General features: G+C 46.6%; 1 protein-coding gene across 6 annotated transcripts in view; it reads right to left on the reverse strand.

Annotated features, from left to right (window-relative positions):
* Trio (trio Rho guanine nucleotide exchange factor) overlaps positions 1-19,112 on the reverse strand; it is a 285,845-nt gene that overhangs the window by 100,411 nt on the left and 166,322 nt on the right. For all 6 annotated transcript variants that reach the window (XM_027400059.1, XM_027400058.1, XM_027400060.2 and 3 more), the window contains exons 13-21: positions 18,772-18,946; positions 15,249-15,444; positions 14,286-14,452; positions 12,412-12,531; positions 10,783-10,974; positions 10,201-10,350; positions 7,977-8,091; positions 5,651-5,766; positions 1,584-1,706 (exon numbers count right to left, since the gene is read on the reverse strand). In XM_027400059.1, the coding sequence (XP_027255860.1) occupies positions 1,584-1,706; positions 5,651-5,766; positions 7,977-8,091; positions 10,201-10,350; positions 10,783-10,974; positions 12,412-12,531; positions 14,286-14,452; positions 15,249-15,444; positions 18,772-18,946 (1,354 nt within the window). The remainder of the gene's footprint in view (positions 1-1,583; positions 1,707-5,650; positions 5,767-7,976; positions 8,092-10,200; positions 10,351-10,782; positions 10,975-12,411; positions 12,532-14,285; positions 14,453-15,248; positions 15,445-18,771; positions 18,947-19,112) is intronic.

The raw sequence follows: 19,112 nt of genomic DNA on the forward strand, positions 1-19,112 counted from the left end.
GGAGCCGAAATGTTACAGAAGCAAAAACACGGGCAAAATACAAAGTAGCTGTTGTGACACCAATTGATTGAAAAAAGTCCTTATGTTTTCAAAGCTTGGGGGTAACAAAAGATAGTTATTCTATATGTTGTTTTGTTTTTGGAGACAGAGTCTCTCTATGTAGCCCTTGCTGACCTGGAACTTATTTATGTAGACCAGGCTAGTCTCAAACTCAAAGAGAACCATCTGTCTCTGCCACCCAGGTTCTAGGGTTAAAGGCATGCATCATCACACCCAGCTTGCTCGCTCTTTCTTTCTTTCTTTCTTTCTTTCTTTCTTTCTTTCTTTCTTTCTTTCTTTCTTTCCTTCCTTCCTTCCTCCCTCCCCCCCTCTCCTTCATGCCCCCCCCCCAAGAAAATTATTCTTGTTCCTTTACAGGAACACTTTTATGTTTGTTTTTTAAACAAAAATATGTTATTCAGGTTGGTCATTTATTTTTCACTCCTTATCTGAAATAACTGCCAGCATCTTCTAAAAACTCAAATCTACTATTAAAATGTATTTTGAAAAATATTTCAGAGTGCACACACACACACACACACACACACACACACACACACACACACACACACACACACCAAAACCAACCAACCCCTGGAGATCCAGCAAGGGGGTTCACTGAGGGCACTTGTTGTCAGCTAGAAATCTGAGTTGGAACTTCAGGATTCACATGGTCGAAGGAGAACCAACTCCCACAAGTTGTCCTCAACCTCTACATGGATTTCTAGCATGTACAGCCTAACACAAATAAATGTTATCTAAAAACAAACTCTGAAAAAAAAAAAAAAACAACAACAGGAAAATCATAAAGAAGGGAACTAAATCTAAGCAGTTCAAACCCATCCTGCGATAAATACTAGAACCAGCTCCTGGGATGCCTGCTTTTGGGAATGATTTGTGCCAATGTGTGTATTTGCTTATAGTGCATGGGACACCAAGATGTGTCTAATCTCTCTGAAATAACTATCCAATTCTCTTTTTAAGAGAAAAGTGGCAGTGCCTCTAGTGTCACAAACACATGAACAACCAGGAACCAAGCCTGACATCAGCTTTGTCAGCTGTAAACATGGTCATGTTGGGAATGGAGTGTGGTGAGCAATGCCACTGTGACACTTTCCAGGAACTGGTGATGAGGAAGGACAAGATGCAGAATACAGAAGAAAGACAACCCTCCCACACCCCCCAGTGTTTGAGGAAAACAGCAAGACTTGATAAGGTAACTCAAAAAGCAAATGAGAGGAAGACAACCAAGAAATAATACAAAGGACAATCAATGCAAAAGCCAGGAGAGATGGAGGTTGTCATGGAAATCAGGTGAACACAGGCACTGGTAAACAAATGGAGACACTCTGTCTCCCCCTGGGGAAGAACATCATACCACCTCCGCTGATGGGCACCCCACTTGGCAGCCATGTCTCCAGCGTCACAGGCCTTTCTTAGTGATGCCTCTGACAAGCACCTTTTCCTGCAGTGTGCCTTCTACGTTATGCTTGGAGAGCATGAGAAGTCCAGCAGAGCAGAAGCCCACTTCCACGCAGGTTTACCTTGGCAGTTATCTGGAACTCCTCATGCTCCTTCAGCAGCTCCTGGGTGTGCTGGATGCTGGACCCCGTCGAGGTATGTGTGGAGAGGTAGAACTCCCCATTGTCATGGATCCACTCTAACGCCTGGAGGAGAGGAATGCAAACATGGTTAAGGGAAGCAGGCATTTCAGCAGGCCTTGCCCTGTAGGCCAAGGCTGGTGTGAATTAACAACCCCTCATACAGACACATTGTTGATAGGAGCATGGTAGCTCCAGGGTTAAAGAGCAGGGCAGGGGAAAAGAATTCTGATGCAGCGACAGTTCTTGATCATGAACCTACAGGCCTAATGACAGGACAGTCAGAGAACCTATAACCAGAGGTGTGTGAAGGATGGTCTAAAAACCTTGCCATACCAATCCTCTGGACACACGAACCACAGTTTTCTAATGCCACAGTGTTTCAAGTCAAAACAGAAGCAGGTAAGCCTTCCCAGGCCCCCTGTTTCCTTCCCAGACTACTTGTCCACCTGAATACCCAGACTGGTGCCTAGTTCACTTGTGTTTGGGGGTGTCCTGCATAGGACCCATTGCACATAAGCTCCACACTGGGGAGCAGCCAGGAGAACATGACTTCACCTTTCTAGTGTAATGACACACCTGAAGCAAGGTTTGGGTGCCAACACTTAAAATGAAATTAGACTTGTTTGAACATACACGTCTAAATAGGCTGAGCTAAGGAACACCAGGGTTTTAAAAAGCGGTGTGTCTGTTTGCCCTAGAACCCTGAAGCCATCCATTCTAATATGTTGCTGTTGCTATTGGCACACCCACTTTGCTGTCTCTTTCAGATACATCACTGCATCAGTGGCAATGTGTGTGTGTGTGTGTGTGTGTGTGTGTGTGTGTGTGTGCGCGCGCGCGCGCGTGCGCTGTCATCACTCAGGAGCCATCTCCTTCCTTCCTTCCTTCCTTCCTTCCTTCCCTCCCTTTTATTTTTTGGAGACAGTTTCTCTCACTGGCTTGGGATGAATCAAGTAGGCTAGGCTGGCCACAAAGCCCTAGAGATAAGCCTGTCTCTGCCTCCCTCGGTGCTGTGATTGTAAGTCTAACCACCAAAGCTTGAATTTTGTTTTTCTTCATGTTGGTTCTGGGGTTCAAATTTAGTCCCAAGAACTTTACCTCCAAAGCCACCACCCCAAGTCCCATCTGTGGAATTTTTATATCAAAAGAAGAAAGGAAATCAAGCCATGGGGTCCTTCAGCTATCAGCTGGACATTTGCTTCCCCATACTTACAGATGGTCACTCTATCTCTGAAACACTGGTAACAGTGATACAAATGAAGGTCACATCAGTCAGTTTGCTCAGCGTCCCTGACTTCTCCACTCCACTGAATAGGGTTTCCAAGTACATACTGTGGAGGCAGATATCCTGAGGAATAACAGTGGCCTGAACCACAGCCTGCAGCCAGATTCCATGAGGAACCAGGAACTGGATGCCTGCCCCCGCTACCTTACAGACTGCAAATGAGACAGATGAAAAGCAAGTCACAGATGGCAGCCGGGATGAGAGGAGGACCTTGTCAGAAGGAGGCCACGGGAGGTGGAGTCTCAGGTAAGTCCGGGGCCAAGGAGCAACAAGGGATGGCACATGTGTGATCGGAGGCCAGCTCAGCCTGCCACAGGGAGAGAAAGCAAGAGGCCAGAGCAGAGGCTGTGGAGAGCAGGCCAGCCCACGGAGGTCACAGGCAGAGCTTGGAGTTCTTTGCAGAAGCAAATATGGCTACTGTATAGCAAAGGATGGCACGGAGACTAGGAGAGAAGGGTTAGAGGTTTTGCTGGATAGAAAAGGAAGGAACGGAGACTGGGAGAAAAGGGAGAGGTTTTGCTGGATAGAAAAGGAAGTAACAGAGACTGGGAGAAATGGCAGAGGTTCTGCTGGGATGGAGAGGGTAGAGTGGGGAGGACAGCATCCTAGACTAAGAAACAAAGGTGGGAGACAAGGACGACAAAGGAAAGGCAGGGATCAGAGACACACCTCGTCACTCCTAACTGAGGACAATCAGAGTTGAGGCCCAGACACAGGGACTCGGGAGTGCAGAGCTTCTGGTGAGGCCAAAGGAGAGACGCTGAAGAGGTACCAGGGACTTAGACACCTGGGAGTGGCAAACAGAGGTCAGGGTTGGGAGACACAGGGACAGATAAGAGGAGAGGAAGAAGCAAGAGCAGTGTGAACTCAGTCCCGAGAGGCAGCTTCAGTGGTGGAGATAAGAGAGACAGGCCCTGGAGGTGGAACCAGGAAGGGCCAGGGAATGACAAGCCCAGAGGCGGCACTACAGAGGCCACGTCACCTCTCCACACTGCCATTAAGAACAGTGGCATCTACTTAGTAATCTTCAAGTGCCACAGTGAAAACTGCGAAGTCTGAGAGATCCTGATTTGCAGTGAGCAGTGGAGGTCCATCAGGGCGCCATGATTACACACGGAGCAGAGCTCCGAAGGACGGCAGGCCCGCATTCCCCATCTGCAACACCAGGAGCAGGATCCGCAGCTGTGCCTCTCTGTGGCTTAGTGTACCTTGTCTTTAAACTGAGAGATAAGATGGGGGAGAGGGTGTGGAGCAGTGCCTAGTTAGGAACAAAGTCACCCCCATCTCAGGAAGCATGGTGGAACACCTTTAAAAGTATGTTAGGGAAATGCAATGCAATGTTAGCAAACACCACAGCCTGCCATTGTGCGGATCTGATCACAGATGAGGGCAAGGTCAACAGAGAATCAGATCTGAGGTCCGGGATCTGTATGTAGCTGAGCAGTTCCGCACATGGCTGTCCTTTGAAACTGACGTATCAACCAGAACAAAATCTGTACCCTATGTGGAAAACCTAAGCTGAAGTTTCATTTCTCCTTGGCTAGCAAGAACTGGCTGAATGTTTTGTGTCAGGAGGTGGGTGTTGTGCGTGGCTTTAACAAACAGCTCACACTGGAGTCTTAGTCAGGCCGGAGGTCAACACTGACTGACCACAGGGAGCAGTCCATGGAATGGGAAGTGGGGGTAGTCACTTCATTTACACAGAGGATGTCCAACCCAAGCCTAGGGAATGGAATTAATCCAGCATTTCTCTGCTGGTGCTAAGGCCAAAGAGAACAGAAATGAATTTTAGTGCTTAAGTCATAAGTGAATAGATTTACTTTAAAATGATCTTCTATGACGGACAGACTCCTTAGAAGCCCTTAGTCCCAGTGCCCTCAGAAAGAGAAAACAGCCCCCTTCATGTCTCTACCTCAGCCAAACTCAAGCCAAACCCTTTTTGATTATTTTGAATTATTAGAAATTCTGTCCTGTTTCTTTCTTACCTAGTTTTACCTCAATTTACCTGAAAATTGACCTTTTCTTCAATATATAAATACAGCACTACGACAAGGAAAGCACCTGCTGTGTTGCTATAACCACTTAACCAGAACTCAACGAAGCTTCTTAAACGATAATCATGTTGATGACTTGAACTTGGTAGTTGTTAAGTGTGAGATAAAGGCAGTTCAGGAAAACCAAACAGCACACTTGTATAGTGTGAAACAAACAGGGCACCACACTTTCATAAGGCCTTGGAGGTTTATTTTTATAGCAGACTAATTAAAAGACATGTTTGTTTCTGCCATCATAACTTAGTGTTAAAGAGGGCTTCTGGAACAAAAATCTGCCAGTCTAGGGAATGAGCATGGGTGGAGCACAGACCCACTGAGCACTATGTGAGCATGGGTGGAGCACAGACCCACTGAGCACTATGTGAGCATGGGTGGAGCACAGACCCACTGAGTACTATGTGAGCATGGGTGGAACACTGACCCACTGAGCACTTCTGTGTGAGCATGGATGGAGCACTTACCCACTGAGCACTCTTGTGTGAGCATGGGTAGAACACTGGCCCACTGAGCACTTCTGTGTGAGCATGCATGGAGCACTGACCCACTGGGCACCCCTGCATGAGCATGGATAGAGCACTGACCCACTGAGCACTCCTGTGTGAGCATGGATGGAGCATTGACATATTGAGAACTCCTGTGTTAGTTTGGGTAGCCTGGTATGCACTGACCTGTTTGGCACTCCTTTCAAAAACCACATACTGCTGACACTGGTCCAGCCGCCTTTTTCTCATGGTCCAATAATGCAATACCCTGTTTTCCCGCTGGAAGAGTTCATTCAAGATATCTGAGATGGAAAAGAAGAAGATGTTGGTGCTTGCTCTTGTTGAAACGCCTGGAGAATCCTACTTGTTTTCATTTAGATGTTTACATTCATGTCACAGCAAGACAGACTATGCTAAGAAATGACTGTTCCTGTCTGAGCTCTCAGTCAGCACCTGAAGCAGGTTCCTCATTCTCATGTGACAGGACACGAAAATGGCCTAATAAGGACTATAAGAAGCAAGGAGATTATGCAATTTACATACATTTGAGCATCTGTGGTGGTCTGAATGAAAATGGTCCCTATAGGCTCATAGGGAGTGACATTATTTGAAGGGGTTAGGACATGTGGCCCTGTTGGGGGAAGTGTGTCACTGGGGGTGGGCTTTGAGGTTTCAAAAGCTTGAGCCAGACCCAGTGTCTCTTTCTCTTCCTGCTGTGGAACCCTTAGTTTTTTCTACAGTACCATGTCTGCCTGCATGCTGCCATGCTTCCTGCCATGCTGGTAAGGGATTAAATTTCTGAACTGTAAGTGAGTCACTACAGTTAAATGTTTTTACATCGTAAGAGTTGCTGTGGTCATGGTGTCTCTTCATAGCAATAGAAACATAAAGGACATCACCTTTAAACATTTTTACAGTAAGAAAAATTTACTCTAGTTGGTAATAAAACAAAGAAAAAGCTTTAGAAAAGAAGTGCTAAGACAGAAGTTCCCTGTCAAATCCATGATACCTGTAATATAATTTTGTTATATTAGGAGATCTGAAAAGCAGTAAGTCTTCCACAGCCTTCCTAGTAGGCTGTGTACCTTATGAGAAAGGACTACAGAGTTTCACTTGTGTGTCAGCTCAGCGGCCACACTGCCATGTCCTACTCCACTGAAAACCTCAATCAGGTTGGCAAAGTCATTCAATTTATTTAGTCACTTGCTCAATCAACTGGGGCCATCATATGACCATGGGTTTGGATCTATCCACTGGGGCCTGTGGGCTCAAATCAGTGGGCACATTAATGAAGGCAATGACTGCCCCTTTCCCTGATCTATCAGTAGCCAATGGCTCAGCAAAGGAGCAGGGCCCCATAGGCTTTATTTCCAATTATTGAAAGCACAGGAAATATATTCATCTCAATTTCTGAATTTTTTTTTTTTTTGTTTTAGATGGGTTTATCTGTGTAACAGCACTGGCTGTGCTGGAACTCACTCCTATAGACCAGGCTGGCCTCGAACTCAGAGATCCCTCTACCTCTGTCTCCTGAGGCAGTGCTGTGATTAAATATGTGTGCTTCCACCACACCCAGCTATTTTGAAATTTTTAAGTCCACTGAAATGTTAAGCTAGAACTTCCACACAAGCACTGAGTGCAAATGGCAATTCATGCATGAAGAAATACCTCTGCTCTCGTTTCCAGCCCTGACTGACTAATAATAATTTTTCTAAGCAGCAGCTAAGCACAGTGTTAACTGCCCTCAGGGATCCAGGGTGGCTCCTGTTCCAGAGAGACCATTTGTCTGACTTCTGGATTGACCTTGGAAGGTTATACTGGCAGCCCACCTGTACGTCACGGGCGTCCGTATCTTCTTGCCCTCATTCTAAGAGGTGCATAAACCTTTCCCACCAAGTAGAGAAACAAAATATTTCCAGAGGTCCACAGTCTCCATTACTATAGGACAATAGAGCCAATGTTACACTGTTTGCTCAGTTTCAGCTGTGTGAAATTGGTAAGGCAGCTACTTACTCTACAGCTCATGCTTCATCTAATAACACCCTATATATACCAGCCCTATCAATTACACTTTGGTATAAATCTCCCTAGACCTTTTTGCATCCATTTACAAGTAAATTAATTTAAAAAAGGGTGCATTATATTCAAATGGTATTAAACTATATAACACTTTGCAGTTTGTTTTTATTAATTAAGCCTGTCTTAGGTTTACAACAGTGGAAAGTACTTTACAGCCACAATACTGGTACATGATTCTGACTTAGCTTTTAAAACTACTTTGCACATAAATAAATATAGTTTGCATTTTGACCATACCTTCACCCACATATATTACCAGTAACTATCAACCTGAATGCCATATTCTCTGTTTTGTACTTAGCTTACTTAGTGTACTGCAGGCCTACATATTTCTTCGTATCCTATTATTGAGCTGACAGCTAATGAGGCTGTCATTATCATGAACAGGACACTGAGGACAAGCTACAGGGAGGCAGAGTGGCAACATACTCACTTTTTACTTGCTGCTCTGGGGCTTTGATGTGCGTCACCATCCCCGGCATGCTCACGCTGTTTCTGTGCAGGTATTTCAGGAAGACGTCTGCATTCCTTCTGGCCAGTGTGCAAGCCTAGGAAACAATGGTGGACAAATTCTTGGTAATGTGACTCATGCAAATACGTATTTTTTTGAGTATATGGAGATGGCAATATCAGAATTACTATATCAGAAGTCTTTAACCTAACAGCTTTTCGGTCAACTTACGGTTTACAAAATGAAGAGATTAGATTCTATTTAAAATTAGAAAGAATAAGTGTGTGTGTGTGGGGGACCTCTTTCAGACTCCTTGATCTTGTGAGGTCAGATCATATGACAACTGCTCAGTGCATAGGCCGTGTGGCAGGACACTGGAGGGAGCCACTGACCTATGGTCAAAAGAAGTGGAGCCCTTTCCAGCCAGGCCTGAGGTCAAGGTATCCCCAGTTCGCCTTGACTGCAGACTAATGGGACAGAGTAGCACATGGCCCAGCTATACTGGACCTACATTTCTGTAAAGGTCAGACCAATAGTAAGCACTTTCAGGCTCTCTGCCCCTATCTTGGAGATGAGACTGTCATAAACTATATGTAAAGGAACCTGAGTGGCCAGACGCACCCATCAGTTGTTAGTGTGAAAACCCCAAGCCCTGGGGAGGTTGGTTATTTTGTTTGTTTGTTTTTGTTTTTTGAGACAGGGTTTCTCTGTAGCTTTGGAGCCTGTCCTGGTACTTTCTCTGTCGACCAGGCTGGTCTCAAATTCACAGAGATCTGCCTGCCTCTGCCTCCTGAGTGCTGGGATTAAAGGTGTGCACCACCAACGCCTGGCTGTGATGGGAGGTTGGTTATTGTGTTGTGGTGGTGGTGGGTGACTGGCAACTTCTGATGTACTAGGAAATCTCTAAATGTTGTCATCAGTGGACAGTAGATCCTCAGTGTGAGGACTGATTAGCAGGAAAATCCACAGACGCACAGGCCCTTTCTCACCCAAATGGCTAAAATATATGAACTAAGTGGTATTCAATTCCTACTGTGTGGATTCTGGAGCAAGACAGGCAAATTTGCACACGAAAGCACCTAATGGCAGTTGGTATTAGTAAACCAACAACAAAAGCCAGCTGAGAGGAGACTCCAAAGCCTTGTTTGACGCAGGTACAATTAATGCCTGGAAGCTACAATAGTGTTCCCATTCCAACTTACTTCACAACAAAATCCCCGTGCCCTCTACAAGGTCCCTAACGCAAGGAGTCACAATTCAGTTTTCCAGACTAAACAGTAGATGACCTTTAGACCCGGAATAGATCATTAAAGGTAACAGGAAATGGTGTCTCGGGGCAGGAGAGTCAGAACACTGAAGCACTGAGAAAAACTGAACCTGTATAAAGTGACAAAGACAAGTAAACTGCAATGTTTCTGATGGGCCCAGATGCAAGCAATAAGAGGTGTTCAGAACTTGGTTAAAAGTCCAGTGTGGATGCATGCATCCACATGGCCAGTGTTTCTAAACATCTGACCACTTTAAAAAAAATTTAACCATTTCAAGGCATGGTTGTGACTTTTGTGTGAGCCAACTGGATGCACATAAAAACATGAGGGAGCACTCCCGAGAGTGCCTGCATTTAACCTTCTAAGAAGAAAACAGTCTGTCTGAACAGGACTAACTGGCTCAGAGGTTGCTTCCTGATGCTAGCACCCACTCTCAGCCACAGGCACTAGAGTCCACCCCACTTAGTGTTTCTGCATCTTCTGAGATGCAGTCTACAGGCCTAAAGAGGGTGAATGTCCAAATAACGATTAGTTAAGCTATGGCTATTGTGCTTCACCATGTCAACCAGCCAGTCACTTTCTGTCTGCAGAATCCATGGGGCTTCCAGTTAGCTATAACTTTGCCTCAGGGAAATCTCACCAAAATAAACTGTTATATGGCATTGTAACTCCTAGCCAATAGTTATTCACAGATTTCTAATTCAGTCACCATGAAACTAGTAAGACAGTGTGAGTTTCATGAAAATATCACCCCAGTCACTTTCCACACAAGGCAAGAGTCAGAGCCAATTGTGTGCAGGGCCTCTCTTGAAAGGTACAGATTATATGTTTGTACCAGCAACCTACAAGAATCACTTCTAAATTGATGGTCAGGGGACCCTGTGGCCCTCAACAGGCAATCAGTGTGACACCAATACCCAACAGACCCAGCCCCATACCTTCAGGAAGGCTTCCTTTTGTTCCAGGTGCTTGCTAATCATGGGGGTGACGTGGTCAGTTTCAGAATTTGGGCCTAGCTTGTCAGCTCCACCACACCAGTCCTCTTCTCTTTTGTACTCCTGCTCCAGGCTCTCCAGGACACTGCAGACCTGAGGGAATAAAGTTCGGGGCTCAGAAATCACCTCACATCTAGCCAGCACAGCTGAGAACACTGTCACCTGGGCTCGAGGGAAGCCAAAGAAGGGGGAAAGACCAAGAATGCTATAGGCCGCCATGGGCTTTGTCTTACTCAAGGCCAGCAGGGAGGGATTTTAGAATACAAAGCCAGAGATGAGTTTCCCATTTCCCTGATGTTTTTTATCAATAGAGAAAAGCTATGTTTTCTCAGCTACTTTGTCAACTTGCTGTTCTTCAACGACAGCCGAAGTAGCGATGTAATTTTAACTTCGGTGCATGTCTTCCCTGCTTCACTCAGACCTGACTGACTCACTAGGGGTGGCTATGTCAGTGGTGGTGCAGCTGTCCCTAAAGTCCAGCACAGTCAGTCACCAGGACTCTAGGAGCAGACCCTCTCTCCCAACCTGCTCTGAAGTCTTGTAGAAGGCGACAGAGGCGTTGACAAGTTTGAGGCGATCTTCCATCTTGAGCATGAGCTGCTGCCAGTGTGAGGCGACCTTCTCTGCACAGTCTCGGATCATGTCCATGTCGTAGTGGTTGGCCTGCAGCATGGCCTCGGCCTTTTGCTGCACCTGCAGTGCGCTCTGATGCGTTTTCTAGACACGGGGAAGATGGAAGGCTCATCAGCAGGGCATCACACTCCAAGAGGAGAACTGGGATGCTCTTCATGGCTAACAACCAACCCTAGCTGGGATGCTTTGTAAATACGGAGGGCAGTTCAGTGAAGTAGTTCTAGGCCTGCCACCAACCAAGCTGATGTTTAGTTTATCAAATGAAGGATGAAATGCATTAAGACCTCCCAGAATGGTACTGTGGGGTTTGCCACTTGAGAAGCAACAGGAACAACTCTCATCAATTGATATTCTAAAGCACTGTTCAATTGTGCTGAGTTTATTTATCCCTACTGGCTTTCTTGTGACAGCTACCGCTGGCAACAGAACAAGTGGGGAAAAGGAGGCCATAGCAAATGCCTTTTATTTTCATTTTCAACTGAAGCACTAGACTCCAGTCAAAAGAGTTTTGAAGAACCAGTGATTTTTTTTTTTAAAGAAAAAGAAAAATAGAGCAAAGGCTGAGAATGTTCCATGCCACACACAAAGAAAATCACATGGTAAACCCTGATGTCTGATGCCAAGAGCTCTCCAGGAAAGATCTAGAATACAAGGCACCAGCAAGCACACAAGTGCCTCAGAGAAAAGAAAATCTTTCATTTCACCTGATACAGTGGAAATGATCCTGTAAAGACTGACCATGGTAGAGATTCCCAAATGACTTGACCTTGATTACCAGAACCCCTTGACATTGCAGCTATTCAGTTTTGCAAAGCTGCCTGGAGTTGGAGCCTTAGTAAAAGGCTGCCATTGGCCTGGGCAGCTGACAATACACTAACCTTGGGGTAAATCAGTGCTGGCTTCTGTGGCTTTTCTCGGGCTAACACCAAGGTTCTACTATCAAATACTCCTTTTGAAACCCCGTCTACACTGTGAGAGCACCTATCAGAACTATTACCCACTTCTAAAGAAGCCCATTCTGAAACTATCAGTGCACCACTAACAGCAATGGTGAGCTGCCTGGATGGGCCAAGGCTTTTTGACACTGGTTTAGTACTGCCCCTTAACCCATCAAGGTGAATCCTGTTGCTTCTAAGCAAGCACAGAGTTTTTTCATCAGCATTACTTGTCCCTGATCACAGTGAGAGAACCTTCATACCACTAAGTTCAAAATGGTTACATATAAGACTGTGCATGTAAGACCAGCAAGACTTAAGACACTACTAATCAGAGTCCAAGCATCCTGCTACGGTCCTTTCCTGGGGGAGAAGGGAGCCCTGGCCACTGGGACACCTGCTGCAAGGCTGTCCTCAATCGGCTGCAGCTGTGGGATGTTTCCTTCTCCCCCAATCAATGGGGACCTGATGAGCACTGTTATTTCTTTCCCACTCAGGCCATGGCTGGTTCCAGTGGTTGGTGTCACATCAATTGTCATCAGGCTGGTCTCCGTGCCATTAGGTCCACCCTTAGGCACTGCCTTACCTCAATGGCGTGCTGGAACTGCTCATGTTCTCTCTGTAGCTGCTCGGCTTCCTGGAGTGAGCTGGCGGTAATGAGGCCAGCATTTAACATGGACTCTCCATTTCGGATCCAGCCCAGCACCTGAAAGAGGGCACTGGGTAACTCTAAGCAGTGGACCTTCCAGTGCACCCTGAAAAACACCCGGGATAGGGGATGGGCCTGCAAAGTGGTATAGAGCAGTGGTTCTCAACCTTTCCAGTTGCGACCCCTTTGGAGGTTGATCGACTCTTTCACTGGGATCTCCTAAGACCATGGGAAAACACCGATACTTGCATTACAATTCATAAAGGTAGCAAAATGATGGTTATGAAGCAGCAAGGAAAATCACGTCATGGTTGGGGGCCACCACAACATGAGGAAGTATATTAAAGGTTGGGGAACTCGTAGGGAGGCAGCACCGACTTCTGTACTATCCTACTGACACAGCCTGCAATCCCTGAAGGGCTCTCAACACAAGCACTGTCTCCAGAGGGCTGCAAGTCTGTTGTTTTAGAAGACAGTGGCATGCAGCAGGCCCTACAAACACAGACCAGAACAGTTCAGGCTCTGAGTTCTAAGCAAACTTGCTCAATTGAGCGAGCTCTCTGAGGGAAGCCCTGCTATTTCCTGTTTAGACTCTCACTCCTAATCCACAGCAAGACTGGTCAACCTGCTTAGAAATGGCAGCCCATTTGCTTCACTGACTGTCTGGGTAGTGTTGGTGTTAAATGACACAATAGCTGAGGTGTGAGACAGGTTGCACTACAATGCTCAGGGGCCAAACCACAAGACTCTGAAGTTTACACGCAGAAAGAAGTCAGTTTTGATGGTAGAAGCCACCACCACCATGGAAGCTCATTCTGCACTGTCGCTGTGACCTCAGGATACATTCACAATCAATATTTCCCTTTTGTAATCTGCTTATAAATCAAAGCAACGGCCAGCCTTTGGTGAGAACTTTAAAAACACCAAGTCTAGCCTGTGATTCAGAACAGAAGTCTCTGGGTCAGTTCTGAAAACTGCTTTTCTGACACATGTTGTTGCTCTCACCTTCAGGTGTCTGATACCTGTGAATGCTGGCATACTGAATAACTACTTCATTTCTTAAATAAGTGGTTTTTTTTTTTTTTTTTTTTTTTGAGGCAAAAAGAACCATGCACAGGTTACAATGCTGTGTTTCCTTCAAAGGTACAAATACTAGTGGCACTAAGGATACAAGAAAACAGCAGGAGTCCCCTGACCACCTCTGGTGCCAGGAACATGTGCTCTCCTGTGAACTCAACCGGTGTCTGCACCACACCAGGCTGTGTCTGGGGCTCCTAGGCCAACAAAGGCTTTCTGTGCCATGGGCAGAATATAGCATCCCCACTTCCCCATCAAGCCCCTTTATCAGGGAACTCCACTTTACCCCTACCACAGGTTCAAGCGCAATTATCTACATATGACTCCTACTGGTGTTTAGGTCATTTTTGTTTTGGCCCCAACCCTATATGTGATATTATATATAATGTGCAGATAACTCAAGCAAAGCCCAGCCTTGCAGACTGTGGCCATGTCCAGATTAATAAAAATTTAGGGGGGAAATCATGCAGCTCCTTAGCCCAGGAAGTAATGTGCTTTTAGCAGGGACCACCAAACAGTAAAACAAGCAGAAGAGTGACATCTTCAAGGGCTGTGGCTGGTGAGCTGGGAGCTCTTCTGTCACTCAGCTAGCCATCCAGGGAGGCTATGGATTCCACTTTTACCAGGAGATGCTGTCTTGAGGCAGGTACAACCTTACATATCAGGACAACTACAAGTGGATCATGGGAAATTCTTCCTGCCAGAATTCCCCATCAGTTCTCAGTGTCACCCACCTGCTTCACTTCTGCCTGCAGGTGGCGCAGTTGCACACACTGCTCCAAATGTTTCCGGTGTTGTTCAGCCGCCAAGTCCAACTCCTGCTGCTTTTCATGAAGAAATTCGAGGAGGTCCTGGACCCGAGTGGCCATGTCCACGTCTCTGTCGCACAGCAACTCCACGCCTGTGAACAGTGGTGGGAGACCCCGGAAGTAAACTCACACCTGTCACCTTCTCACAGCTAGTGTGGCTACACCCACGTGGCTTGTTAATGACTTATCCACCTGCACTAGCCAGCAGCTTCAGAGACCCAGGCCAGCAGTGATGCATTTATATGCATATCCAGCACACTAGGATGTAAGAGGATGCACCTCCTTCTCAGGGACCCAGCAGCTGGTAGAAATGAGTGAGCAATACACTCTTCAGGAAGTTTATTTTTTTTTTGGAGGGGGGGGGTTCGAGACAGGGTTTCTCTGTGTAGCTTTGGAACCTATCCTGGCACTCGCTCTGGAGACCAGGCTGGCCTCTAACTCACAGAGATCCGCCTGCCTCTGCCTCCTGAGTGCTGGAATTAAAGGTGTGCATCACCTGTACCATGAACAAAGCGAGTAATGCATGAAGGATATTGCTGTGTAAGCCCCTGATAGTACAGTTACATGCTGGGGCCTACAGTGACATCTGCTGGACAGAGAAACTAAAAATAAAGAAATGTGAAAACACTTCCTTGGGCTTTAACATTTCACTCACAAATGCAACAGACCACTTTGCAAAGTCCAAGTTCTTATTACTTGAAGCAATTCTCGAAAAAGTTTTAAGGCTGAGTTTCCTAAGCATGAAGCTAAAATGTGACTGTAGTGTGTGAAATAAAGTCTTGACAGGTAATGGCTCAGTCACAGAAGCCACAGAATTTAGTCATCCATCCCAGTCCCATGGTAATGCGAGGAACCCCCAACTGGCGCAAGATGGAGGACTTTTCTTACCAGAGGCTTGGACTTCATTGACATACTGCAGAAGATCCTGTCCTTGGTGGATGACGTCGAACGTCAAGTTATTCATGGTCAGGGCTTTGTCTGCGTGGTGCTGCAAGCGCTGCTCAGCGATTGTCAGATCCTCTGTGTCAAAGTCATTCATTTGCTGGGAAAGCTCATCATTCCAAGACTCGAGGTCTGAGATGATCTGAGGGAGGAGAGCATCTATGCAAATCAAGACTTAAAACATGCTGCCACGTCTCACTGTGTTGGAGCCAACGGTCTCAAGAGGATACGGAAACCACATGGGTTTGGTTTTGTGGTATACAGACCAGGCTTCAATAAAACCAGTTTAAAAGTTTTAAAGAAATAAATGGACACAGAGTTGGTTGAAAAGGCTCCTATGCTCCTCAGACACTTGTTACTATTGGGAAAGGACAGAGGGCTTGGTTTATAGTGGGCAGGTGTCCTACCACTAACCGTATCAGCAGCCCTGAAAGGAGAAAGGCAACTATCTCAGTGCTTCAAGGTGAAACACGAATAAACACATCTACCTGGAAAATGGAGAAAAAGAATAGAAGATTATTTGCTTTAAGTTCTGGCAAAATAGTTGTCTCAAGCAACCATCACTAAGGCCTGGTGAGCCATCTTGGCAAAGGCCAAGAAGAAATTAAACAACCAGCCATCAGGATGCCACCACTTCAATGAATGACATCTCGGCTGCCCTACAGATGACGGACAGCAGGTCATAACTGCTGGAGAGTGATGCCACAAGGAACCACGTCTGGGTCATTCCTGCACAAGACCAGAATCTGATCAATGCAGGTCTTCCTTCTGAGTTCTGTGTTTACAGAAGTAGCAGAGAAAAAAAAAGGGGGGAGGGGTTAACCTTGAAAGTCAAATGAGAGCATGTATAATGTGGGAACCTGGCTTCTTTGATGAGTGACGGTCAAGAAGTTATGGTATGCACAAAGTGGGAGGATGGAGCGAGAACTGAACCTAAACTAAGAGGCTAGCCACCAATCTCAGGAACTGACCCATCTGTCTCCTAATGGAGGCGTCTGTGCAAACCTGAACACATGCTGTGCACTAGGAGATAACAGGCCTGTTGGAAGAGTGGGGTGCCCGGTGCTGTGTGTGTGGGAGGAAATGGCCTTAAGATGTAGAGATCTTTAGGACTAGAAGGATGGACATTCGAGTCTCTCTCAAATACTCTGGCACAACATTCAATGAGGGAAGCAAGCAAAGAAACAAGGTCATGCTGATTTGGGGGACTGGGATACGCAGGCCTCATTGCGCTACTCTCTCGGCTTTTGTATAGGCCCGAAAGATTGCACAACATGGCTTTTAAGTCACAAAATGCAGAAACAAGGAAGAACTCCTTGAAAAAGAATATATATACTGGCTACTTCAATGGACTAGCATTTCCCATGGGTCCTTCCTTGCTTATTTACGCACAGGAACATGAACTAAGCTGGGATGAAAATCTGAGCATGTGACAATGCTTACATAATCTAGGTAGAGGGAGTTTTCAAAACTCTTACAGCATAGACCTTCCCAACTCATTCTTTTATTAGTGGGATTTGCATGCTCATGTGTGTTTACATTGTTAAATTGAACTTCTTCATGAAATTAATAACATCAATGAATCCGATATAAGCCATGGAATAAAATAGGAGATTGTATTTTTGAGGTTCCTGGGATCAAGCCTAGAGCCCTGTATATCCGTGCAGGTACTCTAGCAATGAGCCACATCCACAGCCCAGGGACTCGCTTTCAGGTGATGGGAAAACGACAGTCACTTCCACCTTAGCGTCTACTCTATGGGAATTGCCTCTCATATATGTATCTTCAGACCCCAGGGATGGGAGCATTAGGTGTCATGACAAAGCAGACTAGCAGTGATGACACACATTGACTTTTGACAAGTAGACTCTATCTGATTATCTTTTCACTTTCCTAAAGACTCAGTGAGGCCATTTTCTTACATACAGACTGAAGCGCATGCAATCTACACATAAGTGACTGTTCTGCCTGGCATAAGAGCTTGACATAGGACACTCGTTCTGTAGTTTCCACCCAGGGAAAGCACATGTTTGTGTTTCCTGATGAGGTGATGAAGGTTAAATTGTACCCAAGCAGCATCAATACAAAGAAAGTAAGAAGTATTTTCAACTATCACAGGGGTTCTAGAAGAGAATCTTCAATCAATGCTCCTGGCTGCTCTATCTATCTTCTAACTGAAAATATTCAACAGCAAGTCACTAAAAGCCAGAAGAAAACAGTTCTGTTCTGTTTGCTGCTCCCTGAGCCCCAGGCAGCCAAGGCCAGCGGATTCCAACTGGGGAGACTCTAGCATGCCTTCTCTGTGTGTCTTAATAAGAACCTAAAGGCCAAGCCTTGGAAAGTACCGGAGCAGGCTGACAGCCACAGTGATTAGCAGGGTTTTGACACAGTTCTTGTTATTAACTGACCATGATGAGGCTGCTTTTATGGAAACTAGTGCTGGAGTTTAAACAGGCAGCCAGCCGAAGGCACCTGGGGGAGGGGGGGTGGACACTGTGTCACCTTCAGAGAGGGCGTGCAAGTTGAGGTGAATGGGGAGGCCACAGAGGGCTGCACACAGACCTCTTCCTGTAGCTGAAAGAACCACAGGTAGTCTGTGTAGGCCTTTCCTGCCTCCTTCTCACCAACCCCCAAGCCTCTGTGGCACTTCAGGGCCCAGCCAGACGAGTACCCCACAAGCAGTATGAATGAGAGCGCTAACTGAGAGGAGGCAGTGAGATGCACTCACTGTCAGAGCCCTGCAGTCACAGGCTAGACCTGTGTGGTCTAGTGAGGCGATTCTGACCACCAGCTGTGCAGGTAGCACACAGGCTTCACACTGGCTACGAAGCTTCGGTCCTTCTGACACTGTCTCAGATTATTCAGTCTCGTTCACTGGGACTCACTCCACTCTACTACATCAAGCATGAAAGCCCCCCTCTGCGCAGCACTGAACTGCCCTCTCTTCGCTGAATACAGATAAAAGAAGCATGTGTTTCTTTCTTCTCTGCATATATCAGAGATAAAAATCCATTTTGGGGGGGAAATTCTAGAAAACCAGAGGACACTTTCATGGGGGACGATTTCTATTCCTTAAAATGCACAGGCTACAGTCAGTCCCTTTATTTAGAGAGAAAACGGAAAATAGAGGGATGTGTGAGGGGTGGGCAGAGGGAGGAAGAGAAGGAGAGGGAGGCCTTCAAAGCCGCTCTCTTTCTAGTAGAGTGGAGTGAGGTACAGTCCTCCACTGTTCAACCAGGGCTGACTGCCCCTGGGGAGGCAGTGGTTCTCCCTCCCTCCACTTGAGAAGGACACTGTGATGCCGCTGCTCATACTGTCCTCCTCGTCTCCCATCAGCCCAATGCAGTCTGCCACCCCAGAGTGCAGGGCTGACCACCTGGCCTCCCTGCTCGGCAGAGGCTCGGGGAATGGAGAGGACATATGACAGGAACCAGGGGCAGGGCTCCGGGACAGGGGGCTGACCACTCACATCGATGGCATCCCTCTCGAATATACGCAGCTGCAGGAAGAGTTCCAGCTTGATCTTGCGCTCCTGGAAGAGCTCCTCCATCTGGGACTGAGCCTCGTCCAGCTGCTGCAGCACCGTCTCGATGTGGTTGATGGAGCTGTTGTGTGGGGTCTTGTTACTGGAGATGGCAGAGTCCCTGCGCGAGGGCAGAAGGAGACGGGACTTCAGTGAGACAAACAGGAATTGAATGAGAGAGTCTCACATTGTTAGACACCAGATCCGGCAAGCAAACCTTCAGGGGAAGAAGGCTGGCAGGAAGCAGGACTTTGTCTCAGCAAAGGGAAGGCGCTGTCCCCTAGCAA

Source organism: Cricetulus griseus, chromosome 2, assembly GCF_003668045.3.
Source record: "Cricetulus griseus strain 17A/GY chromosome 2, alternate assembly CriGri-PICRH-1.0, whole genome shotgun sequence".
NCBI classification, from domain to species: domain Eukaryota; kingdom Metazoa; phylum Chordata; class Mammalia; order Rodentia; family Cricetidae; genus Cricetulus; species Cricetulus griseus.